General features: G+C 45.7%; 1 protein-coding gene across 5 annotated transcripts in view; it reads right to left on the reverse strand.

Annotated features, from left to right (window-relative positions):
- Positions 1 to 929: 929 nt before the first annotated feature.
- The window catches only part of HIVEP3 (HIVEP zinc finger 3), a 362964-nt gene continuing 336477 nt past the window's right edge, over positions 930 to 27416 (reverse strand). For all 5 annotated transcript variants that reach the window (XM_067530818.1, XM_067530819.1, XM_067530814.1 and 2 more), the window contains 3 exons: positions 23268 to 23366; positions 12210 to 13282; positions 930 to 7456 (listed from right to left, as the gene is read on the reverse strand). In XM_067530818.1, the coding sequence (XP_067386919.1) occupies positions 6560 to 7456; positions 12210 to 13282; positions 23268 to 23366 (2069 nt within the window). In that variant the 3' untranslated portion in view covers positions 930 to 6559. The remainder of the gene's footprint in view (positions 7457 to 12209; positions 13283 to 23267; positions 23367 to 27416) is intronic.

The following is a 27416-nucleotide window of genomic DNA, read 5'->3' on the forward strand; positions in this document are numbered from 1 at the left end:
AATCAATCCTGCCTTGGCAAGGGGGAACTTGGTGATTTTCTGGCTGCCGGATTGTCACTGTGCACACAGTCTGAGCAGAAAGCTCCCTGGGCGGGGGGGAGAAGCGGGTCTGTATAGCAGAAGCTGCACACCCTGGTTGGCTGCCTCTGGAAAGCTGTGGAGAGACTGATCTGCTGCCTGAACCCTCAGCAATGGAGGCAGTGAACCGGGCCTCGTGGGACGTGGCCTGCACAGATAGGTACATATGAAGTCAGCAAGACAAGGCACTCGGTTCTAGGCAGAGCAGCCCCCTGCTTAAATTACTCCTTGTGGGAACAGACTGTGCCGGCGGGTTGGGCTCAGACAAGTGACAGGCTTTTTTTTTGAAGAAGGAAATATTGGGTGGGTGAGTGGGAAACTTGTGGCTGATTGATGGGTTCCAAACACTGTGCAAGGGGGAAATAATTTGCTTGAGTTAAAAAACAAACAAACCTGTACTATTTCCAAAGGCCCCTAGAGCATCGGATGGACACATTGCAATATCAAAGCCAATGCATGTTCATGCAGAATTTATCCTGTTCAATCGACTGTGCCACTGAAATACGTAGGGTGCAATGCTGGCTCCATTGAATTTTGTCATTAACGTCAACGGTGTCTGGATTTCACCCCTAGCATTTACCATGCTGCAGAATTTTCACTTTTCTGCAGCATTCCCTACGTTTTGAATGGGAAATACTGAAAAATAAGACTGCGAAGTTGCTCTACTGCAGGGTGCTAGCTGCTGTTCGGTTTTTTGTCAGACACACTCTGTTTGGCCTGTGTGTGTGTCAATACATGGCACTTACCCTACTTTAGCCAGAATTTGGCTCAATGATGCGAGAACCCAAGTCTATGACTGAATAAAATAAAAATAAAAAAAATTAAGAAACTGCCAGTCATGTAAATAGGGATATGTTGGGACTTTAAAATTTATTCCAACATGCTATTTTTTTAAAAATATGCTCAGACTGAGCAGACAGTCTGAGTTGTAGTAAAGGCAATATTATACTTGTAAAAACTTCTCATTCACAGTACAGATGTCATTTACAAGAAGGGTCACAAACATCAAATACTGAGATTTTTTTTTCGTTTTTTTTTTCTTCTTGTTTTTTTACATCAGACTCTGTGCTTTTTACCTGCATTTTTTTTTCTTTTTTTGCACTGATATAACCATACAGACATTGCAAGATGCAAATGTAGAAACTGGAGTTAAAATAAAATTACAGGCAAACTACCAAATTACATTGTACACTGTACATATTTACAGTACCTTTTTTGGAATGTATTGCCATTTTTTAAGAACATATAGAAACTTTCTACAGACTATTCCACTTACAGAATACATACATCTTTTAGAAAAAAAGGCAAATATGTATCTTACATGAGACCATGTATATTAAATTTGCGTATACATTATTATTATTTTTTACATTACATTTACTAAAGTGATCTTAAGTGCCATCATATTTCAGTAATGAAAACAAATTGGTTTTATGCCATCAGGTCTGATTTTGTGTGTGTGTGTGTGTGTAAATAATTTACAATATGGTTTTTTTTTGTCAATACTGTGCAATAGATGGAAAGTTTAAAAAAAAGAAGAAACACGTGATGAAACTAAGTCAGGAAATGGAAAAGAATGGCGCAAGAACAATTAAAAGGGCTAGATCAAATTGAACATGAGTAAAAAACAGTTATAATTCATCCGTTTTGAATGTCAATGTATATTGTTCCTTTAGATGCTATTTTTGAGGATTTAATGGGAAAACAAATGAGAAGGGACCAAGAGGATTAATTAAAACTGATCCCCCCCCCCCCCCTGCTTTTCAAGAAGGGATTGAAGGAAATTAAATACAAATGTCTGATCAAATCATCAAGGCTTGAAGCCTAAAATCTGGTTCTTTTGCAGAAGTCTTTGAAAGGCAAGTAGGGCTCTTAGATGCTGAGATACCTTTGAGGATCTGGGCCTTTCCACCCATTAACTTTTAGTGGGTGGTACGAGGCCTACCTGCTATTTGTGTCTTTGACAATCTCCCCCAAACCCAGACTTAGGCACCTCAGGAAAGGTGGTCTGATCGCTAGAGCTGCTGAGCATCTGCAGGATTTGTGAGCGCTCAGCCTCTCTGAATAGCAGATCAATTTTATCAGGTGTCTAACTATGGATTTAGGAGTCTATGTTTGACAATGTTGCCCTGTAAGAACAAGGAAACATAGTCCCCAATCGTGAGCAATAAAGCCAGAACTGCTTCATCACTAGGTTAACAGTTTCCTGTTGTACTTCTTGGGTATCTAGCAATAAACTGACCACCAGTAAATAACTAGGGCTGAGAGTGAGCTGCCGGAAGGCTGCAGGTTGTTTCTGGGAGCAGACACAGATCGGGCTCAAGCCTGAAAGGTGCTGAGCGCTCTAGCCCTGATCAGGAAAGACGTTAAATATGTGCTTTAAAAACATTAAAGTAACTGTGACTTTGCACATGCTTAAAATTAAACCATGCTTAAATGCTTTGCTTTATTGGATCAAGGCAGATGCTCGACACGTTGCATGATTGAGTCCATCGAGAGCAGGGAGTCAAATTATTTCATAAGGTGGGGCACATCTGAATTGAGAGATTCTCTCACGGACACATTTGCCACTAAGTAGCACATGAAGCAATGGCTTACATGGAAAAGGAACATTAGATGAACAGCTAGATTTAGCAGCTAGATGAAAGGATAGCCGGATCCACATGAAAAGCTAGCTGTCTGTAGGTCAACATCCAGTACTCCACAGACCACTTGTGCTTCCTGGACCACAGCTGGAAACCTCTGCCAGAAAGGAGATTCTGGGACTTGAAAAAAATGGTTATTTTTTTCACCTGTTTTTTAATTGCTATTTGTATTATTCATACCTTCTGTAGCATCTGATACAAAGTGCTGGTGCACATATTAACGAATTCAGCCCCTCCAAACCTTTGGAAGGTAAATCAGGATTTATTCTCCCTTGTTCACAGATGGAGGAATAGACACAAAGAGCCATATGAAGAGTGCAAGCCTGCAAACACGTACCCACAAGTGTAGCACTTACTCCTGTGACTAAAGCAATGAGTGCAGAAGGCAAAGAGTGCAATGCTCGGCAATAAATGTTTGCAGGATTGGACCCGAAGCCCTGATATAAACAGGTGCAACTCCACTTAAATCGATGGAGTTGCACCAATTTAGACCCTGTCAGAATATGATCCAGAGGAGTTGAGTGATTTGCTCAAGGCCACACTGTGATTTAACAGCAGAGCTGGGATTCGAGTGTATTCCTGTCCTCCAAGCCTATGCACAAACCAAGAGGCCATGATGCATTGTGGGGGGCATTGTTTCCCTTGGCGTTTTGGAGCCAAACTAAATAACATGAGCATTTTGCTCATGAGTATCAATGTTGTTTTTCTTTTCCTATGTGGCTAATCCTGGCCTGCCACAGGCACCTGCTACTCCCAGTAGAGAGAGCATGAGGCAGAGTTCCACCCGTCTAGTTTCCCCCTGAAAACGATGAGAGACTGCTCTGCAGATTTTCCACAATGGGAATCCCGGCCAGGCTTATCCCCTGAATTCTGTGAATTTCGGCCTGTACTTTCCCAGATTTCGCAATGGTCCTTGCGTGCACACATTTGCACGCACGCACGCACGCACGCACACACACAGAGTATTCCTGCACGACTGGCATGTTATGTGAATGGGCCCATACCTGAGCAGGAGATGGGCACACCTTAACACTGCATTTGCCATGCCTATCCCCGCCCCTTTTGGCGACACACACACACACACACAGCAACACAGGCAGAGAATTCAATGCATCCTGAGCTTTTGAAGAACTAAAAGAAGAAAAACAACATGCTAAGATACTGGGGGATTTGTGATTTACCCTCAGAAGTGACAGGGAAAAAACCCCAACTTCTTTCTGATGTGCTGACAGATCAAAGGTTAAAAAAATGGTTAAAAAATAAAGCCAAGCAAATTTGATCTAGCCCAATGTTAACGTCATATGCACTCAATGTAACCAGATGCTAAGTGTACAACCACTGCATTATTTCTCTTTATGTACAATTTCAATTATTAAAAAACAATCAAATACATAAGCAACCTTGAAACAATGTTAAGAATGTGACAAGGGGAAAGAAAAGCCTCATGCAGCAACAGAGAATAGAGAACCAGCAACAGCCAGGAAATTCAAAGCTGTACCCATTATGGAGGGAAGGGATGGGTTCACATGAGGCCAGGGCCCCCACATAGGTGGGGGGAAGGGTGCACTTTACCAGGGCCTGGAGGCCCTGGGGGGCCCGGCCCAGGCTGCAACTCCCATTATGTGTGTGGGAGGGGGCCCAAGTTTGTACTGGGCCCGAAAAAATTATGCTTGGGCCTGCATGAGGCTCACAGACGGGCCCTGATTCAGCAGTCCGTCCCTATTCATCCCATGTGCTTAAGTCCCATTAAAATGAATGGGACATAAGCATGTTTTCCTGAACACAGGTGGTTTGCTGAATTGGACCCAAGGGCCCCAATCCTGCAGTGAGATCTTCCTGGATCCGACTGCAGGACTGGGGAGTCAGAGTTATGCTGTGCAGCAGTCGGGAAAAAGGAAAACTAGGTAAAAGTGCTAGTCCAGTGAACTCTGAATTCTGGACACTGGTTTAGTCGGTGTTACAATCTTAATGTTATTTCCCTGGTATCTTCTTTTGAACTTAATTCCCTTTACGCCAAAAGAAAAAACCTCACAGAAGTTTATTAAAAACACCCCATATTATTCTCCCATCAGTCGGGAACAGTTCATAGCTCATCAGTCTGGCAAGGTAATATGTCCTCATTCAGGATTACATTTAATTTATTATTAATTATTATTATTATTATTATTATCATTAGTTGTGGGTGATGTACCCGATAAACTGGAACAGCTCTCAAAGAAAGAACTGGCCCATTGGTTAAATATTTCTCTCTTTCTGTTTGTTTTTTAGCTTTGTTACAAAGAAGTGTTTGTAGAGATTCCATAGACCAGAAAACCCTGTGAAGCAGTAAAGAACCTGCTGTCTATTAGGGAAAATGTGTACTGAATATTTGTATTTGAAAAAGTATGTCAACACGCTGGAGCAGAATGGCTCCATTGCGTCTCTCCGTATTTGGTATCATATCTACTGGCAGTAGAGGCCATCGCTCTGCTAGGGATGGTCATATTTAAAAATATGCTATGGGAATAGTTACTACACATGCATAATTGGCCAATTTTCATACATTATCCACTCAGCCGTCATAACCTCTGTATACGAAATACCGAAAAGGCCTCTCTAAACAACGTGGGCCCGGTGTTTGCAACATTTCATTTAAATAAGCAAATAAAATAAAGTAAGACCTGGAGCCAGTTATGGGTTACAAAGCCATAGGTGTGCAAATAAAAAGAGCACATGAGCTATTGATTGCTTCCCTATAACTTTTTTTCTTAAAAAGGGCCTCATTGGAATTATTTGGGAAGGCAGGGTTTGTAAAAATAGAAATAAAAATATGGACAGAAATTGTTTGCAAGGCTGAGATTTTATTTTCATTTTTAACCCAGGAGAGAATGGTGACAGAGGGCTTCTGAATCCCAGAAAATGGGGGTTCAGGGTGACACAGGCATGACTCTCATTGTACCAGTGCAAGGGGCACCACTATCATACTGTGCGTTTTAAGAGCAGCCAGCCGTGGAATGTCACTATTAAAGCACGCAGAAGAATGGCTCCTTTAAAAACCATTAAACATCATTCCCCGAACTGGTTCTACATTCGATACATTCCTATTTTCTTGCAGTTAAATCTTTGAAGAACCCTTCTGTCGCTTCTTTAAAAAGTGCTTTTATGGGTTCTTCATAAGGGAGGTGGGTTCTTTTTTTTTCTTTTTGGAGTGACGTTTTTTTTTCTTTTTGGCCTCCCATTCTAAAATAAGTGCTAGTTACATTTACAATTCAGGGTAAACACATTTTCAAATGTAAAGCAGTGACAACTGTTTAAAGCACAAAGATAGGCAACCAGAGTGATGCAAGAAAAAAAACAAGCACTTTGCCAAGAGTTAAATAAAGCAGGTAATAAATACGAATCATAAACTTCTGTACACAGGAGAAAGGGTTTGTTTGTTTTTTTAAATCATTTAATCAATATTAAAAAAGGTTTTTTGTTTTTTTTTCAGTGCATCTTCCTCCCCTTAAAATGCTTAACTTTTTCCTTTCTGCATCTCTTGTGCAGATACGAACACACACCTAAATGGCAAAAAAGACAAAGTCTAACAAACCCCTTTCCAAAAAACTCTAAAAAAATATTCACAGCCTCAAACATTTTTGTACATTTCAAGCAACGAAAGGTATAGAAAAAGGCACAAGTAACTGCATACATGTGGAGATAATACCAGACTGGGACAAAGAAAACCAGGAATCTTCCATGGGTTTGGTCATACACTAGAGTGCTTCTTATAGCGATGATTATACTAAAGGAAATAGTGTTGAAAATGTCTGTTGATTTACATAGGAAGCCTAAAGGTAGAACAGATGAATGAAGGCTTAAGTACTTCCTGTATTCTCATCCACCTGTCTCTGAGTTTGACTAAAACCTGTGCGCTCTAAGTGTGGGCTGCTTTTCCTATGCGTTCCTCCGTGGTGACTTGGCTCTCCCGAGAGGTTCCTTCTCCTAATGGAGAACTGGTGGGAGTGTGAATGGCTCAATGAGGGCTCCGACAAGCAGCCAGTGCTGCTGCTTCTGTCCAACGTCTGTGCGGGAAAATCTGAGATGAAAGTGCAGGATGATTCAAAGTAAGTGCTTGAGCTGCCACATTGCTTCTTGCCCGTTTTTTTCAAGGGTTCTTCCCCGCTTGTCGAAGGCTTTGGAGAGTGCTCATAATTTGTGCTCGGACAGTCTGTGGGAGCTGAGCAGCCTTCTTTCTCTAAGTGGCTGGGCTCAGTGTACTTTTTTACCCTGTATTCCTCCTGTTCTGTCTTTTGCTGATGCTCACTAGTCCTCATTTTCTCTTCTAAGTAGCCACTGCCTTTAAGCTGTGGGGACAGTGTGTATTTAGAAACCTTTGCAACTGGGGACACGGAGGAAGATTCTTGTGGGACCTGTGGTTCCTTACCTCTTTCCACAGCCTGGCTGAATTCTGTAAAGCTGCTGCTGCCATTGCCACCCGGTGCAAAATATCCTGCTTGCAGGGACACAACTGAACTGGGCACCAAACTGGGATGGGTACTTGGCCTTGCCTGGACCATCTGGATGCCCCCAATTGGAATCATAGGATATGGAGTCCGCGTTAGCTGCTGTGAATGCAACGGGAGATGGCTGAAGATATTCTCTTCCCCTCGGCTCGGAGCATGGACGTGTACTTCATGGGGCGCTTGCAAGGGACTGGAGCAGACAGGCTGTGTGATGCCAGGTGAACATGCTGGGCTTCTAGGTTCTATCTTCTGCATTTGACAGAGGAAAAAAAATAGCTGAGTCAGTGCGGGTTATAGCTCCTAGGATCATCAGTGCACAGTATGAGCAACACCTGATCGGGTTTAACAACATTCTATTGTAATGCAAAGAGATGCGCAAACCTCAGAAGATATGCAGGTTCTGTTCAGAATAGAGAGAGGCCTGAGCCATGAAATTTGGTCCTGGACCCAAACATCCACAAAGTCTGAGGCGGGGGTACAGATCTAGGGTTTTGATTCAGGCCCATCTCTATGTCAGAATCTTTCCCGAAGTCCCCCATGAGTTTGCCTGGACTGTCTGGATTGAAACAGATCCAAAACCCCACAAGAAAGACTATTCTTTCTGTATTCTAGTTCTTCTGCTTTTGCCTGGCACTGTGAAGAACAGTAGAGTGACATTTTGAAAAAGAACCATTAAACCCTAACAGTTTCTAAGTACAAAGCAGTTTTGGATGGACTTTACATCCTGAGTGATGGACGGTGTCAGTCCTGGTTTTATAGAAACTAATTTGCATTTCCCTAATAATCAATGGTTAAAGACCCTCTCATGTTATCTTCTGCCTTTTCATCATTCCGTCTCTGTGTTTCACATAATTTTCGAACCCACGTCCTGTCCAGATTCGTGGGCTAAATAGAAATGGATTAATTAGGGGTTTACTACAACTAACCACCAAACAGGACCCCCAGAAGGAAGCAGTGGAACACCCAATAGATGATGCTTAAAACTGGGCTCAACACAGAGCTTGGGAGCCTGTGCCCAACAGTAAATTCTCCATTACGGTCTGTAGAGAACCAGCTGGTCCTATGATGCTGGTTCTATGAGAAGAGATTGGGGGGAAACAAACTGATAGGAAAAGCAGTCAGTGGAAATGGACAAAACATTTACCATACTCCAGGCTGTTAAAAATCCAAACATTTTCCTAATATCCCTTTTCCATGTAAGCTATTGCCAGAGTCACACAGGATTATTATATTTTATATTTTCCTAGTTTGTTTATGAAAGCAGATACAAGAAATAAGCAAGACATGAGAAGTAATTCTTCTGCTCTACTCTGGAGTATTGTGTCCAGTTCTGGACACCACATTTCAGGAAATATGTGAACAAATTGGAGAAAGTTCAGAGAAGAGCAACAAAAATGATTAACGGTTTAGAGAACATGACCTATGAGGGAAGATTGAAAAAAACGGGGTTTGTTTAGTCTGGAGAAGAGAAGACTGAGGGAGGACATGATAACAGTTTTCAAGTACATAAAAGGTTGTTTCAAGGAGGAGGGAGAAAAATTGTTCTCATTAATCTCTGAGGACAGGACAAGAAACAATGGGCTTAAATTGCAGCAAGGGTGGTTTAGGTTGGACATTAGGAAAAACTTCCTAACTGTCGGGGTAGTTCAGCCCTGGAACAAATTGCCTAGGGAGGTTGTGGAATCTCCATCATTGGAGATTTGATGGTCTAGATAATACTCAGTCTTGCCTTGAGTGCAGGGAACTGAAGTAGAAGACTTCTAGAGGTCCCTTCCAGTCCTACGATTCTATAATTCTGTCTACCCAACAAAGAGAAGCCCAACTCGGGCTCGCAGGGCTAGAGCCTGGGCTCTAGCCTGAGCTTGAAAGCCTACACAGCATCGAAACAGCCCTGCAGCCCCCGTGAACCCAAGTCGGCCGGCACAGGCCACCATGGGTTTTAATTTGCTGTGTAGGCACACCCGAGAAGAACACAAATAGATGGGGGAGGTGATCTGTGCAAAAGCCAATGAGAGGAGAAGTGCTTTTACGCACCACATATGCTTAAATTAAGCCCTACTTTAAGGGTTTAAGTGGTGTATAGGACCTCTGCACTGGGGAGAACTTCTCTCTGTTTAAACCGGCTGATCTAATCCTGCCATGGCTGATCTAAAATGGTTTTTATATCACCTCCTATCATTCTCAGATGACTCCCTTCCTTCCTAAAGGTTAGAGCACTCACCGACCCTTCGTTTCCCATTATCTGTAAGTGTCACAGTCACAGCTGGGATCTCAGTCTGTAGGCGAGCTAAGAGGGGCAGCTCACCAATGAGGTCACCGACCTCCAGGGGGACAATGTATTCCTAACAAAGGCACTCTGAAATCGGGCCATGCTACACTGTGCTTTGCATTGTGACCCTACAGGCTGGGTTAACGTATTTCACTGATACGGTTGTATTGCTTCCGTATTTAACAGCTCTGCCTGGTAAAGGAGTCTTTCTGCGGCACGCAGACCATAACCATCCAAAAATCCAGACGGTGCAGGAAGCAGCACACGGTGCTAGTTGTAGGCAGTGAAGAAATGCTCAGCCCTGTGGTGGCATCTGTTCCCTCAGGCCTATGGCTGCCCCAGCCCTACAGCATCTGCTCTCACTTGGTTTATCCCTAAAAAGGAACATACCAAAGCGAGAGTATCTATATCAGACACCGGCAGACAAGGAAATTCTAAACCAGTTGCTTCAGTATCTTGGCCCAGTTTGTGCTGCAAAAGGATTTCAGTGGAAGGGCCTCCTTTTGCTCCATTTTCCTTCGCATCCGCTCTCCATATTTGAAGACCTACATATAGGGCAACCTCTTTGAATGACATTAGGCAGCAATCCCAGCTTCTGCCTGCCCAGCAAACAGCAGGTCAGCTTAATGGAAGCCTTTCAGGACACAGGCCCCGTCTTTGTGTATGGCTGTTCAGAACCTAACACACTGGACACTGATGGTTTCTAGGGCCTCTAGGTTGGACTCTAATAAAAATATTATAATCATAATACTGGGAGAAATGACACAATAGAGCTCTCTGTTTACTCTCTCTCAGTGACTCCAGATCAAAGGCCATTACTTTATAAGTCAAGAACCTATTTTTCTAACTGCTGTTCCTGCAAACTCCACCTAGGGTTGGAAAACCCAGCCTTGATCTTTTCTGCCTCCTGCATCAACATCAGGAATAAAGATTCTGCAATAAAAACCCAGATGATAATCTCAGTGATGCCGCGTGAAGCAGAATAGGGTCCAGCTCAATCTCTCATAGTTGCTCTGGTCCTGTAAATCTGGGGGGAATGAAAACTTCTCTGTGTCAGTATAATGAGCAGAGGAGACTTGAGGATGCTCAAAGAGCAGATAAATGGACTCAGAAGGGGTCACTTTTCTGATTATAACCAGACTTCAAAGGACTGGATTATGTACTTCCTTGCTTGCCAAAAGCATAAATGATGACACCATCAGTTATGTCAGTACAATCTAGGAATCAGGCTTGTTAGTTTACCTAAGCTGCTGGCGGGAGAGATACCTCTGCCATATTGTATTTCTGTGTCATAGTGAAATTGCAAACAGAGTGACAGAGATCTTTAGAATCCAGTGTCATATCTGGGGGAGGAGGGGTGTAATGTATATAATAATTGTGTCTGCTATCTGCAGCATGAGGATCCATCGCAGGAAACTATTTCACAGCTGACTGAAAGAGCTGTAAGGTAGGTGAAAGTCTGGGCCTAAACCAATTGATAGTGTCTGACGTTATAAAGGGAAAGAATAAATCAAACAAACACAGAGGGAAGCCAGTGCCATGTCACTGAGAGGGGAAAACCACACACTGGGCTATATGGTTTCTATGAGGAATCTCAGGATCATTGCCTGCCATGAGAGTTATTAGGCAGAAGTTCTATAAGACCTCTCTGTCGCCAGAACACTCTCTCTACAGGCTTGATTCTCCTCTCACACCAGTTTCACGGCAATGTAACTGCACTGACTGACTTCAGTGGGGTTACTCCTGATTTACACCATTATCACTTAGGGCTTGTTCACACAAGGGCTTGTTCGTGCATTAACATCACTCTGTTTGAAACAGGAGCGACATTAATGCAAACAAGGGAACTTTTAGTCTGAGCCAGCAGAGTCTACATGGCCAGGTAGTGTACAACACGCTATTGCGCACTAGAATGTACATCTCTGCAGTTCGGACTAACACACCGTGTAGACAAGCCCTTAGAGGAGAGTCATGCACATACAGGCTTTCTGTGGAGAGATGTGGCCGTCACCGTGGAGGTGGGAGATTTCTCTACAAACCACGTGACCTGAAGTCTAATTCATCTATATGTATAGGAGGAACACACTAACTTCCTTTACATGTAGGATGGGATGTGTCCAGCAGAGGCAGATTGAATAGTTTTTTTGGACCCAATGGGGAAAAATGTAGCTGGTTTGAGAAAGCAAGTGAAATGAGAAGCCCAATTAAATGTTTCTCAATAGTTAACCTAAGGGCGCGTGCTGGAAGCCCAGATGGCTCAAGGGATTAGTGACGGGTGACAAGGCCTTTCATCTTTACTGCTTCAAATCTGGTTCAGGTCAGTAGCAACTGACCATAGTTACAATCTCATGGTTGTTCATGGCCTCTGAAAAATGAGTTAGTGGGTCTCAAACAAATTCCTATAGAACAGGTGTGCCTACCACAGAACCAGAACCATGGCTAAATTCTCCCCCTTCTTGTCGGCTCTTTCCGCAAAAAGGCCAAGAACTCAATGAGGCATAGATAGTGAGCTATGCTCCCACGCATTAGAAGTTGTTCCTCCACACTCGGTCTCAGGAAACGTGATGGGGGTGGAAAACATGCAATTACTGCTCGTGTAGCACCCATCTTGTGGATTAGTAGAAGATATCACTCAACCTGACATCTTTCACTAGGCAATATCAATTAACGAAAATCAAAGTATTTACGAAGATGAATAGAAAATATGAACACAGAAGAAGAGTTGGAGCTTACCAATTTGGACTCATATAGGTCCGCACTTTTGCCAAGGAACCTGTGAGGTAGAGGCATTGAAGCTAATATTTCATGCTGGACTTTTAATGAGCTTTGAACTTGGTCATCTGCTGTTGATTTGCTACTCCAAGGCAAGTCCTCTTTCCCTGGGGATGGATATCTAGAGAGTGACTCTGCACAGCCTGGAGGCAACGTTTGCTTCAGAGATAAGTATCTGACTGATGACATTTCTCTGCTTGGCGACAAATGCCTCACAGGGGAGACTCCTCTCTCTGGTGGGAGATATGTTCTTGGGGATAACTCTCTTCTTGGGGACGGGTGCCTGCTGGGTGACAGCTCAAGTCTTGGCGACACACATCTCAGCGGAGATGCATCCCTTCTTGGGGACATGCGCTGACATGGCGACATCCCTCTCCCTGGAGACAAGCACCTTAGTGAAGACATTTCTCCGGTTGGTGAGAAACGTTTAGGTGAAGTTTCATTTTTGGTTAACAAGTGCTTTCTAGCTAGCATTGGCCTGCTGCTGCTGCTGCCGCCACCACCAGAGTCCTTGCCTGGAGACCACTTCTTTCTTGGGGAGGTGTCTTTTGAGGCTGAGAGGTCCATAGCTAAGAACATTGGTTGCTTTGTGACAGATTCCCTTTCGGCAGAAGCTAAGTGTTCACTGGAGGTCAAAGCTGGCCTACGGAGACTTAAGAAGCTGTGGCAAACAGCAACTTCGCTACTGTCTGCTGACCATTTTGTTTCCAGCCCCGAGGAGGTGGTCTGGTAACTCCTGCCTACTTGCTGGCTGCCAGAGGCAATATCTTGTGTCAAAGACAATGCTGCCCCGATGCGATCCTCTTGAGCAGATGGAGAGCTGCCCAAAGAGTGCATTGGAATGGAGGTTTGTTTCGTTTCTGAAAACTTTAAAGGTGGCTCATCTTGGCTCTCCTCTTCCTCCTCATCTTCATCATCTTCATTGTCATTGTCATCGTCATCATCAGATTCCTCTAAGTCTGAAAACTGGTGCTCCTCAATTGGCTCAGATCCCTCCCTCCCTTCGGAATCTTGGAATAGGTCTTCACTGGTTCCTGGAAAAAAACAAAACAGGAAAAAAATTCATCAAGCATGCAAACTATACACAAAATATTGAAATGATCAACTTCTGTGTTAAATCCTGAGTGCTCAAAGGAGCTCTGAGTGGATTAGACAAAAAAGGACATTGTTGCTGTCCAGACCCCTATCACCTTGTGTCTGATGCCTGCAACCTCTTCCTCTCTGGCCTTGATGTCTGCAGTCTCAGCCCCTGTAGTTCATGCTAAGATCACCTTACTGGCTTATTGCTTTGACCAGCCTCCACCGTTTGCATCCTTCTGCTGGCCCTCCCCATTCCCTCCCTCCTCAAACACAACAATTGATCTTTAAGGCCCTTCACAGCTCAATGACCTTTTATTTTGGCATAACACTGATCCATCAGCCATCACTGTCTGCTACTCCCTCAGACACCTCCACACATTCTGCCATTCCTCCCATTATGAATGGGAAAAGCTCCCTGATAAGATCCACAAAGCCATGACTTTATCTTCCTTTAAGTCCCTCTTTAAGACTTTTCTCTGCCATGATGCCTACAAAGCACTACCAAGCTGGCAGTGGCTAGGCAGGCGGAAAGCTAAGATCTCTACCAAATGCTTGGTTTTACTGTTATCTCCCTCTTCTCCTCTCTCCCGTTTGTTTGTCTCTTCCAATTGTGGCATATGGTGAGAAATAGAGCCAGGTGATGGGTTTTTTTGAAATTCTGTCAATGTTTCGATCATCAAAATTACCAACTAATCAACCGCCAGGGAAAAAATTGAAAACAAATTCCGTGAATTTCCCCCTCCCCCTTTTTGGACCAGTTCTAGTCATAACTTAGAGCGTGAGCTCTGTCTGGCAGGGGCCATTTCTGCATCTCTGTAAAAAGGCTTGCAGAATCAGGCTCGGATTTTTAGCTGAAACCTAGATGCGGCTGCCAATACAAATAAAATGCAGACAGTAACAACACCTAGTGTGTGAGATGTGCTGTATAAAGCACCAGTTCTCACTGCCATGGAGTCATGGGAATCACAAAGCCTAAGTTAGGTGCTCAGGTTTCCTATACAACGAATGGAGGGAGACGGGTGCCTAAAAATGGGATCCACCAAAGCCAGTATGCTAGGCAGGGAGCTGCCTAAAACAGCCAATGGGAAGGGTGTATCCTAAGCCCTGCCCTTCATAGGGAGTTTGGTGCCTAAACCTGGGCTTGAGAGAGACGCCGCGAGCCCTTACCCAGAGTCAGGTGATCTCTAAGGAATTTCTTACAAGAATCTGGGGGGTGGAGGGAAAACAACCGCCTTCCTCATAACCGTTAGCCCAGTTGTTAGGGGGAAAAGGGATTGAACAGGCATATTCACATGTGCGTCAACCTCAATCTCTTCTATTGAAGCTGTTCCACTTTGAATAAACAAAGAGTTATCTGAGCCCAGGGACTGGATGCTGGGTGAGTGTTCTAACCAGCAGGCTACAGAGCCCTTCTTAAGCCTGCTTTTGCTCTATCTGAACCACACCAGTGTATCCCATAGTCCAGTGGCTATGAGAGTGATGGCAGATCCTTCTTCAAATTCATTTTCCTCATCGGGCATTCAACCAGGGGTCTCCCACATCCCAGATGAGTATCCTCTTCTCCCCACCAACCCTGTCTTTGTGAGGCTAGGCATGCTCTGAGCACCTCTACCAGATTGGGTCCCACAGGAGCACCTGTCTGCCTCTGGCTCATGCATCTCTCTGGAGCTTAGGCGTCTGGATGCTCAAAGTGATGCAGCAGAGCCAGAAACAGAGCCTAGGGAACTTTCATTGCAAAAAATTAAACTCGGCGACCATTGGGAGGCTTGTGAATACCTCTGGTACCTAAATCTGTGACTTGGTGCCACTGTGCTTCCAAGTTTGGTGCTGTGCTTGGTAAATCTCTGCTCCACGTTGCTATGGAACAAGTCAAACAAGTCGGCAGGAAGCATAAGCTGTGCTTGACGATATCTATAGGGAACAGCCACTGGATGTCAGTGTAGCTCAGCTCAAATGCAAGCCAAGCAGGGTTTTCCTAGTCCAAACTCACACTCTTCGAGGAGGCTATTGGAATACTAACATTTTGGGTTCCTCAGTCTCTGTGTGTGCCAGGCTACATGAAGAAAATCAGTGTCTCTTTGCTAGTCCATGTTTGCTGACTATCTTCAGTAGGTCTCTCTGCGGTTAGTTCCCAGCCATTTCACAGACAACTGTGTGAACTAAACTGAGTAACTGCAGCATTCCTGGAGTCCTTTTCCAGTAGGTTCAGATGAGGACACCTTGTTTCTCACCTGATGAAATCTATGTTAACTGAAACTGCATTTCATTTAATGCTACCAGCCAGTCAGAGTCGCTGGAGAACTTATCACAGCGACAGGTCAGCTGGACCACTCCTGCCTAGAACTGACTGGGTGGCTTGTCACAGCCAAACCTGGCCAACAGTAAGAAGCCACTCCAATCCATGGACAAAAAGCCCAGTTCAGGTTACTGAGAGTTGTGGAGTCTTATCTGTTGTTTGTGAGTATTCAGCAACTGCCCAGTACTGGAGAAAAAGGGCACGTATTTTAGCACAGATGATTATCATCACTGGCTCTTCTCTTAGTCAGAAAGTTTCAGTTGTCCAGTCAGAAAGCAGAAACATCACCAAGTGACTTCGGTGACAAGTCGCACAACACGTATAGTGAATAGTCAAAGTGAACAGCTCACTACACTATGCTGACTGTTACAGAGTGAGAAACCAGGGGTAATTAATGTGTTAGCTGGAATCAGGATCCGGCTGTGGATTATTTGCTAACCCCAAAAAGAGCTAAATTCATAACAAGTATTATTCTAAATAAATCGTTCAACCACGTCATGTCAGAACCACATATATTTCTTGCCCTGAAAGGGAAAGCATTTCACAACCAGATCTATAAGTGACTCACTTCCTCTACTCTAACGACTTTATGATATGAGGAAGCTTGGAACCGGCAGACAGTGATGACAGTGCATCTCCCTGCTAGCTTCCAGGACCTCAGAATCTCTGCCTGGCACTGGCTGGTTTCCTAGCAGTGACAAAACAATAGATAGGCACTGTCAGCAGCGGGTGAGCACAGCACAGTCAGCAGTACGAAGCTAGGGTAAAGCTAATCCATTTCCATGTGGTGGAGTAGTCCAGATTTGCCACACAACGAGTGAGACATGGGGGAGCCCAAATGGATTTTGCCATGCCCGGATAACATGTTCCCACTCTGCAGAAAGAAAGTTTCAAACTCAGCCAAAGGCCAGAGCATTTCACAAGAGAAATCAGATACTCTGAACCAAGCAGGACAGAGAGGGAGCAAGGGAGAGATTAGGAGAGGGAAGGGCATCTAATGACAATGTGTCTAGACGGAGACACATGTCAAGGGATGCCTAGAGCACATAGGCTAGATTCTCTACTCTGTTACGTGGGGTTTAAGCTGGTATTGCTTAACTGTACTCAGTGGAATTACACCAGGGTACAATTGGTGTGAAAGAGCAGAGAATTGCACCGAGTCTCCTTTTATGGTAACAGGAAAAGTACTCTATTTCTCCTGTCCCTTAAATAGAAATAAACCCATCATGTCAAACAGCCAGTTTTAGGAATTAATACAATTCTCGCCCCAGCAGCAAAGAGAGCACAGGGGGTCTTCCTAGAACAGCTTGTTGCACTTTTAGATGGGGCCAGTCCTTGAATGGTTCTGTACTGATCTCCCTCTAAAAGAAGGGAAATACAGTCTCTGACTACACAGAAGAATGCTCTTTCCAACTCCCTGCCCTGCCAGCAATGAAAGCTATGTGATAGTGGGAAAAATTAGCATGTGGGATGGAGCTGTGGTCTTGAAATTTTCTGTGAAGGCAGGCGTTAAGCCTCCTCTGCAACCTTCCTGTCTCTCCATCCTTCTTCCATCCATCCGTCCATCCCCCAGCACTTACCGGATCATATATGACTATCTAGCCCTTTGTATGGATGCCTAGGATCTGCATTTATGAGCCTCGGGTCTCTTTAGTCATGACACAGACTGCGTTTAACTTGGGCAAAAGCCCACAAATTGTTTGCTTTTACCAAAGAAAAAAGCCCCTGAGTTGCTTTGACACCACGCCTTCCCATTTTCACCTTTACACATTCTTTCCCCGTCCCCTTTACACAAACACAAACGGGAGGAAGCGGGGACTGTATATTTTTTGTAATTCTAAAATTACATGGATTGCCTGCATAATGCAATAATGTCCAGACAGCTACACATTCCAGCCAGCAGCGGTGCTGCCAACATCAACAAATGGGAGAGGATTCCTTTCGGAAAGCTAACGGATTCCTACCCCTGTGTTTTACTGAGTCTAGGCAGGTCCTTTCCCTTACTGAGCTTAGCAGGTGGCCAGGAACTGAGCGCTCATTCACATACAGGCTTGGACACATGATTTAATGAGGGGAGAAGAGGCCTCCCCGCTGATGCTCACTCCAAACGTCTGCTAAGCATTCTCCCAGGTGACCCCTGGGTGAAAGGCAGATTTTTAGCAGGGTTTTTGGTTTAATGGTATTTTTTAAAAATGAGACGACGGGCCGAGACAAATGCAGCCTTCTCGTCTGCTTAGTGCGTTCCTTTTCCGAAGCAGAATACTCCTTTCAGCTTGCAGCTTGAATGGCTTTAGAACAGCTCACACACTGTGCTGCTCACAATACATTACTATTAACCCTGTATGATCGTAGGAATGAATGACTGAATGAAATAATTAATGAAAGCATTCCCTTGAATGACTGAATTGAGCTCTTGCAGTCCTGGCCTTTGCACCCTACAATTATCTGCAGCATAAATAGGATTTCTGATTTGCAGGTTTTTAAAAGCTTCACACAATTAATATGATTCATTAGTTCTAATTTACTATAATGAAAAGGTTTACAATAATCCTTGTGCTTTCAGAGTATCATGCAACTAAAATTTCAGTAGCAACTGTCTCCTCTACTATCAAGCTTTGACCTGAGTAAGAATCACCTACAGGTACCATGACAGCAGGGGGAGATTTTAAGAAGCCATCAGCTAATCAATTATTCTAAGTGAGTTAACAGACTGAAGGAGAGACCTCCAGCAATCTGACACTAGAGCAGACTTCTGCTGGCTAACACTGCACTCACACTTTTCCCCTGGAACTGTCGCTAGTAAATCTTAGACTGGATTCCCCCCCCAGGCCTTCCGCCCCCCACTCTGAACTCTGGCAATGCCCCTGCCAAACAAAGAACTCCTCGGTGTGATCAAAAGGCTGCTTTTATGAGAGGAACAAAAGCCTAAAGCATAGTCAGATTTAAAGGAAAGAAAAGCATCCGTTTCAGCAATGTAACCTGCACCAGCAGCAGGGGGATAAAAAACCATTGTGTTTCCTCTGCCTATAGACCACCTTGGTATGGGGGAAACCACCAGCTTCCCTCCTTAGGACTAACAGGAGTGCATTTCACTTTAAACCACATTAACAAACCCCATCACATTTGTTGAAACAATTCTCTCAAAAAAATCACCAATCAGGTTATTAAAATGCTCCCTTTCCCCGCTCCCTCCACTGCTTGCTGCTTGGAGATGGGTCTCCAATCACAGATGTAAGTGGAGATTCCTGAGGAATTGTGTCTTCTGTGTATATAGACAGACAGATTCTGATTCCTGTTATCCCTGTGGAGTTACAATGGATACACCTGTGTAAATGGGATCAGAGTCTGGTGCATAAGGTGTAAAGGAGGCACTGGCAGAGTGGTAAAGTGCTTTGAGCATGAGAGGTGAAACCAGGAACCCCCAACCCCTAATTGTCATGCCAGCTTTCCGTGTGGCCTCTGGAAGATCATGTACACGTCTACCCTCAAGGACATTGTGATTCATGAAGATTTGTGCAGAAAGTGGAAAGTGCCATATCCCACAGAGCTAGACTTTTTTGCACTAAGCTTTTGCCTCAAGAAAATATCTTTACAGTGACAATTTAACACAGTCAACCAGCTCCCCAGAAACAGCAACAGATGCGAATGTGGCATCCTGCGTCTGAGTTTGAAAATGAGCCAATATGAATGTAAACCATTGCATGGTAAGTACTATCACCGTTGTTAGCAGAATCCTTGGGATGGGCCTAATTCTGCTCTAAAACAGCATGGGACCCAGTGGAATTCACACTGGTGCAAATTCACCCTATCTTCACCAAACACAAAAGATTTCAGCCCACATCCCCGTAAGGATTAAAATTCCCACAGCATCTTTGTGAAGACTGGGTTCCCCAGAGGGTTCCATTTCTAGACCCTCCAACGACAGCTTCTGGCTTTGAGTAAATTTCCAGCCCTGGTGGCCTGACAGTAACTAGAGCATGGGCCACCATGGCCCTGTTGCAAATTGAACTCTGCTGGTTTTCGGGAAGTGACTCGGCAAGCTGTAAAGAGGATGCACATCCTTGCTAGGGTATCTTGGGAAGGGCACCTAGCCCTTATGGTGACTGGCATTCTAGAAATACATGGCTGGATGGATGACAGGCAGGAGGAGGAGGAGGATTAATTTACAGCCAGCTAAGTCCACTTTACTCCTGAATAGGGGCATCTGCCTGGGGTTTTAATGGTCTTTAACTTTCATGCCTTGACATCCCACCTTCAGTTGACCTGCCATAACTTTCCTGAGTGTGCTTGTGTAGATATGGGAGATAGTGGGAGATAAGGGAGCCTAAAGGCCAACTCGGCAAGGGTTACTTTCTTATAAAGGAGAACGTTAGCCTGCACATTCATGAGATGAATGTAGCTGCCGTCGTTCCAGCACTTTAAACCATGCGTGGTGTGCTCAGTGTGACATGCCTTCCGCACAGCAGGAAAGGCTGAAGATTGCAAGGCTCTGTCTTCAGGGAACGAATCCTGTTTGCAGCACAGGCCTGTGGAGAAATGGGCTCCGTGCCTTTTAATTGCCTAGGAAATGGGAAGCATGTGACTCTCTCGGCACCCCAGGACCCCACCCTTTTCCCAGTAAAGCGCCTGAGGGACTTGACTTCTGGGGGACTCGGCGGGGGGGAGGGGGGTAAACACTATTTGCTGTTCCTGCCGAGCTAACATTGCACAGGCTGACGGCAGTGTCTCCCGAGCTCGTTGAGTTGACGAGGGCTTTGTAAAAATAACAGCAGCACCATGTGTTTTGTAAGGCTGATGTTAAGCCATCGTAAACAAACCCTTGTGGGCTGTGGCAAGGACAGAGGAGTCAGACTGGTTCGGGCTGGGAGCGGGACTTAGAAGGGGAAGGGGAAATGCTCAGCCAGTTACAACAGGGGCTGTAGTGAAGGAGGTTAGTGGGTGGGCAGCAGGAAGAGGTCAGTGGTGTCCCTTCCATCAGTTCTGCAAAGCAACGTGACCGGAGAACGTCATGCTGGCCTAGGATACCGCACTGAACTCTGTTCTCCGGCAGAGACAAACCCCATGGGGAAAGGGAGATGCATATGATTTCTCTCTCTCTGTATTTAATGTGTATTTACTGTCAATGCAAATGACAGCAATCCCAAAACCCTGCCAGCGCTCCCAGACACCTGCTGTCCCCGAAGGCTATTTCCCATTCATCCCTGCACTGGGTCTCCAGCCCAGGGTGCCAGACGCCTCGCTAAAGGAAACAGAAAAACAATCAGAAAAACAGCTGAGTGCTCCCAAAGAGCCAGAATCTAACCCTGAGCAGCTGTCGGAGCTCAGTCTCCAATAATTTGGGTCAAGTATCCTTCTTTACCTCAAACAGCTAAGTGTCCATTAGACTTCCCCTGTTCTTTTTGCTCCCTTCTTGGAGATCTTTCTCGCCTGGCCCTCGGCGTTTCAGATTAGGGCTGCAGATTTGTCACTGCATTTTTTTTTTTTTTTATCAGAAATCATGGAGCCATCACAGTAAATGTATTAAAAGGGTTTGGGGGGAAATGGCGTATAAAGTGATGGGAGTGCCATTTCCAGTGGGTCGGGGAAGGAAGGGGGCGCAGGGGGCTCAGGTCCTGCCCTGGGAAGTGGAGGCCTTGGGGAGGTGGTTCCTGCATTCGGGGGTGGGGGCAGGGCCTGGAGGGATGGGTCCTGGCCTTGGGGTGGGTCCTCGGGAGGGGTCAGGTGCTGCCCCCTGAGGGGTTGCTGGAGAATGAGACCTTCCCCGCTACCTCGCAGCTGTGGCTCCTGTCCCTCAGCCTGGGCCCAGCTTCCTGCTCCGGGCCACTCTGGCTTGGCAGATACACCCTTCCGTCTTTAGTGAGCGGCAAATCTGAGTGAGCGGCATGGTGACCCCCTGGCGCCAGGTCACAACACCCGGCGTGGGGATCTGGGCCTGGCTCGCGGGAGCTGCTGCTCACAGACACAAAGAGAAGTCCTGGGCAAGCAGAAACCGCACAGCATCGATGACATTTTCACCACCGTGACAAATCTGCAGCCCTATTTATGCTTCAAACGGAAGGCGGTCGTTTTTAGGGCCGCAGCACGCGGCTCTAGGGGAAAGCGAACGGCTTATTGCGCCAATTGCAGTGATGCTCAGCTACAGACACCAGAACCCCAGGGAGACAGCGCAGTACTAAAGACGCTTACGTGGTCCAGAGGCTCACTAGAGGCTCTTGAATTCATAGGCCCTCTAATCAGAGCATGTGTGCGGAGGGCAAAGAACTAATCTCTGGACTGAGAGTAAATAGATTTTTAAAAAGCATACAGAGTAACCCAGTTAATATCTGACAGCACCATGCAGCTTTAAATGCTTTCTGATCGCCTGCTTCACTGCTGGGAGATGCCCTAGATATTGTCATTACTGGCCCAGATTGTGCCCCCCTGGATACACACTTGGAAAGGACCCTCTCCCTGCACCTCCCCTGCAATAAAGGGAATCATCCACCGTTGTGACGCTCACCCCTCTCACCCTGACCTTGCAGGGGATGGCTGGGGAGGTTGGGTAGGCCAGGCAAGAGAACAGGGTAGGCTGGGGGTGGGTTCAGAGGATGCACATCATGCTCCCTTCAGCATCCTGGGGATCCGCCTGGAAACAGCCCCAGGATGTATTTTTATCTTGGAGGCTCCTGGGGGGGCAGTCACAATGAGATTGTGGGTGCCATTCTACACGGGGGCCACCTGGGGCCACAGCCAATGTGAATCCTGGGGGGGCCTGCAGATTTGGAGGTGGGCCACACATCCTTTTCCACAGGAGGAAAATGGATGCCCGTGATGGGATGATGTGGGCAAGGGGATCCTCAAGGAGATTTCCCCCCCCTGGAGTTCCCTCCGCGAGGAAGGGACAATATGGGTCGTACTATTGTTTATTTACAGAATGCACCTCACAAAGGGTCTCACATCAAACTACATTCACCGGGGTCACTTCACTCACAAGGACAATGCAGCTACAGGAGGCCGGACTAGATGACCCGCTGCCCGCCAGGAGAGCAGTGCCTGTTTAACCGTGAAGAATGCCCTCTCCACCTGACCCTGCGAGGGGAATTTAGGCGGGCAGCAGGTACACCCCCAAAGTGGAAGTGGGCTACTGCTCCTGAACACCTCCGTTCTGCTGAAAAACGCTCCAAGGTCTCGAATGGCCGGAGAACGGGACATTTATTTGACGTCTTGTCCAAAAGATTGAATGGGCAGCAGCCAAGTGCTGCCCCCCTGCACTGTATCATCTGTAGAGCCCCGCAGTGGGCTGAGAGCACTGACTGGGCACTGACTCACAACTAAGGAACATGGGAAGCGCCATACTGAACCACTGGCCCATCTACACCAGGACCGTGGCCAGCACCAAAAGCTTCCAAGGAAGGCACACCCCCATCCCCGTAGGCAGATGTGGGGCAATCTACGCCCCCTTCCTCCCTGAAGAGTCATTGCCAAGTGTGGCACTGCAGCTGAATCAGGCCTGGTCAGTCAATGCTCCCTTCCAGCGGTGCTCAGGTACCTGGGCCCCTGAACGCTCCACTCATGTGAAAGGAGGTTCTGCTACCTAAATACTGGGCTTTTTCCAAGCAGCAGTGGTAGAGCCCCCCTTTCCCCCCATTTTAGAACATCTGTACCTTCTTCGGCTTCCAGCTCCACCAGTGAAGACACCAACACGCCCATCTCCTGACATTTTTTGCTGTGGGCCTTTGACTTCATATGTTTAGTCAGATTCCCTGAAAGGAAACAGAAACACACACCTGGATCAATAGTCTTTGTCTTTCCCCTGGCCAGGGGATGAGTAACAAGTTGACAGCCTCCCTTAGATATAGCTTCAGGTTCAGTTTAAGCTGCTCTCTCTGCAGAACCTTTATCCCAAGCAGCCAGCCAGCCAGCCCGCAGCACAAGGAGAGATTTTCTGTTTAATTGTTTCACTGCTGCCTGGGGTGAGAGAAAGGAGGTGCCAAACGGGTGGTTTCAGAGTAAGAAACAGGGTCATCATGCAACCTAGAACATCTGCAGGGCACACACTTCGCACAGACGCTCCACAGCATGATCTCTGCTGCAACGTTACAGCACCAGAAAGGAGCAGAAAAAATAGGAAAAAACAGGTGATCCCTTTGCATAACAGCTCAGCCCAGCAATCGATCTTAGCTGGTCCCAGCGTACAATAGGCAGCATTTTGTCTCCAGACAGGTGACACTCTGTTAACAGTGACCAAGGGCTGGGGTGGAGACAAGAAAACAAGGGTCCAGGAGGCAAACTAAAGGAAAAAACCAAGAATAAAACATCCAGCTGAACTCTGTTGGGCTTTGTCTGCCTGTGATTTAACACTTGGCTACAACTGTAAATAAAAATCACTAGCAGAACTGCCCAGGAAACAGAATTTCCATTCAGCAAAAAAAGTCAAGAGGGTTGCTGGAAGCAGGGGATCCCAGGGAGTTGGCCAGCCCAGCAGTAATACAGGGAGCTGGCAGGAAACCATGCAGGATAGCCTGCCTTGTTGGTGCTTTCCACTGAAAATTTCGACAGAATCAATCTGTTCGTGTGGAACATTTCGCTTCCATCAAATCAGCGTTTTCCAATGGAAAACTGCTTTGTCAGAAGACTTTCAATCAGCTCCAGTAACTAGCCCAGGTAACTGACTAACTCTCAATGAGTAGGAGAACTGTAAAGCAGAGAGATGTGCTGAAACTGTCTGAGAAGAATCTGAGCAGCAAAGAAAGGTGGGCAACTCTCTAATGACCCACAGGTATCTCAGCTAGGAGGACGGCTGGGATGTTCTGGCACGTGCACAGGAGCCAAGCGAGGAGTACACTTACCGCAAAACATGACACTTCACAGACTCAAGCTCTAAAGCATTTTGCACTGGTACTTAGTGGTGAGAAATATGATTAAGAAAAAGTATATTGAGACTGAATATCAAGAGAAGTTAACAGTGAGATCTGTTGGGCTGTATCCTCTGTAAGGTTCGATACACTGGGTCATTTATAATTGGCCTGGAGAGTGTACTACACGATATGCTGTAGACACATTTACAAAAGAATGGCAAAGGAATGGATTAGATGGCTTTATGGGTCTTTTCCGTCACTGATTTCTAGAATTCTGCGAAAACCCACGATGGTCTCTACAATCAGGTTAATGGAACAGTTTTTATTCCCACTTATGAAACAGGGAAACCCAGGAGAAGGGAATCTAGGGGTGTGTGAAACATGGACGTGGAAAACAGAAGAAGAGCAAGAGAAACAATTGGAGGAATAAAGAATATTGCCCTTCTTTTTTCTTCTTTACCCTTCTCTCTGGACCTCTCTCCTCCTTGGACTGAAGAGACTGATAATAATAAGAAAAGTATGTCCTCGCTGCTATGCCTGCAGGGGTTGGTTGGTTCCCCAGCATGACCCAAGAATATCTAGCTCGCCTGTTCCATTTCATCGTAACAAGATGACATGACAAAGGCTTTCCTGTTGGCGCAATCCTGCAATACCAAGGCCCTGGAGTTTAGAGTAAGAAGGGACTGTATAATTTGGCCCTATGTAACTAATTATAATAAAATGTCAAAAGTGACAACACTTCTCAGTAAATGAAACCCTGCTGCTACCTTCAGTAAATCATTACAGCTCACCCATGCTGACGCAAATGACCCATCCATGCTCAATTACCACCACAATAACCCTAATCTGATTCCCTCTGCTGATGGTTCACACAGTAAATAAATCAACTTAAATGTGTGTGATCAGAGGTTTGCGAATTACGCTGCAGTGTGTGGTACCCCAGGAATTCTACTCCAACGCTAACCGGGGGCTGGGAGCAGAGTTAGACTAAAAAGGCCTGCCAAACATTTCACTCCTACCACACTCCCCACACTGGCTCATAAAATGATTCACTGTGGTGCATACGCTGTACTACAGGGACATCCAACTTTTACCCAACCAAGAGTCACAATGACGGTTAGCCAGGAGCCTGAAGCTGTACTTCATTTGCATAGATGGCGCAGACATAGAATCATAGAGTTGGAAGGGACCTCAGGAGGTCATCTAGTCCAACCCCCTGCTCAAAGCAGGACTAACCAGGACTAACCTCAGCTATATCATCCCAGCCAGGGCTTTGTCAAGCCGCAGCTTAAAAACCTCCAAAGATGGAGATTCCACCACCTCCCTAGGTAACCCATTCCAGTGCTTCACCACCCTCCTAGTGAAAAACTTTTTCCTAATGTCCAACCTAGACCTCCCCAACTGCAACTTGAGACCGTTGCTCCTTGTTCTGTCATCTGCCACCACTGAGAACAGCCTAGCCCCATCCTCCCTGGAACCCCCTTTCGGGTAGTTAAAGGCTGCTATCAAATCCCCCCTCATTCTTCTCTTCTGCAGGCTGCAGCCTCTCTCTATCTTCAAGGGACAAAGGCTTCACGGAGAGAAACCACTTCTCAGACTGAAATCTGGTCTGTAGGCTGCACTCTGGCCACCCCTGCTTTGCTCTGATAGCTGGTCATATAGCCAGATCCTCAATAACTTCACTGAGTGCAGGTGCTCACATCTGAAAATCAGCCCTCTTATGGATTTAGGTGACTAATATTGGTACCCAACCTTGAAAGTGTTGGCTTAGATACACAGCCATTCATATTTCAGCGTGAGACTTTTCTCTTTACTGTTTTTAAGGGATAAAAGCAAATACACCATCACACCGCACTGAATGGGTCTCTTCTATAGCCAACATCATTCACCCCACCACCTTATTTTACCCCTGCTTTTAACCCAATTTCACCCGAGGCAACATACTTCTAGCTGAAGAAGACTCTTTTCAGAAGCCCTCTTTCTTGATTGGCTGGAGTAAATTGCCTTTGGGCAGTGTGAAAGCCATATCCGCACACACTATGATGCCAAGCCAAAGGTGAGACTAGGGCCCTGTCTACACTACAAATGCTTTACTGGGATAGCTATGCCAGCAGATGCACCTTATGCTGACAGAGGGAGTTTTTCTGCCAGCATAGTAACATCACCTCCCTGAATGTTAGATGTGCTGACAGCAGCACTCTTCTGTCAGCATAGCTGTGTCTACATTAGAGCGTTTGCTGGCATAGGTATGTCAGGTAGGAAGTGTGTTTTTCTCATACACACTGACTGACATAACTATGCCAACACAACGTCATAGTGTGACCTGGCCTTAGACTGGGAGTTGTACTAGCACGAGGACATCGGGAGGCCAGTGCTAAGAATCTTTTTTTAACTGACCAAAAAAAAAAAAAAAATCAACTTCACGTCAAATGCAGATGAACTCAAAATAGCATTTTACATTCTGTGTTTCCTTCTCCTTTTCTTCTCCGTCGCTTCAACCTTCTTTTGCCAGACAGGGCCACATTTTCAGATACTAATGCTTAAGCTGTGCCTGCAAAAATGTGTGCGCAAATCCCACATTTGTGCATGAAACGGGCCATGTGTGTGTGCAATTAAGTGATGTGCACTTACAACTGAGGCGACTGAGCAGCTTAGACAGGGGCAATTCTAGCATCAATTTCTAACACGTAGCCCATGGAGGGAAAGCCAAAAGGGTCACATTTAATTGACTTGCTTATGACCATGATATGGAATTCCTTCAGTAGGATATTTGGGAGGGCAGATCCTTTGCTCTTCCGGTTTGGCTTATCAGATGATAGTAGGTACAGTGCTGCCCTGCCACACCTGCGGTACTTCATTCCTTGCAAAATCCCTTATTAGAGGTAGAAATCTGAACTAGTAGCTCGGAGAGAGGATGCGGAAGAGAAGAGAAAGATTTCTCCCGTCATATGACAA

This window comes from Emydura macquarii, unplaced genomic scaffold (assembly GCF_026122565.2).
Source record: "Emydura macquarii macquarii isolate MOO-44397 ecotype Brisbane River unplaced genomic scaffold, CSIRO-AGI_Emac_v2 contig_3113, whole genome shotgun sequence".
NCBI lineage: Eukaryota > Metazoa > Chordata > Testudines > Chelidae > Emydura > Emydura macquarii.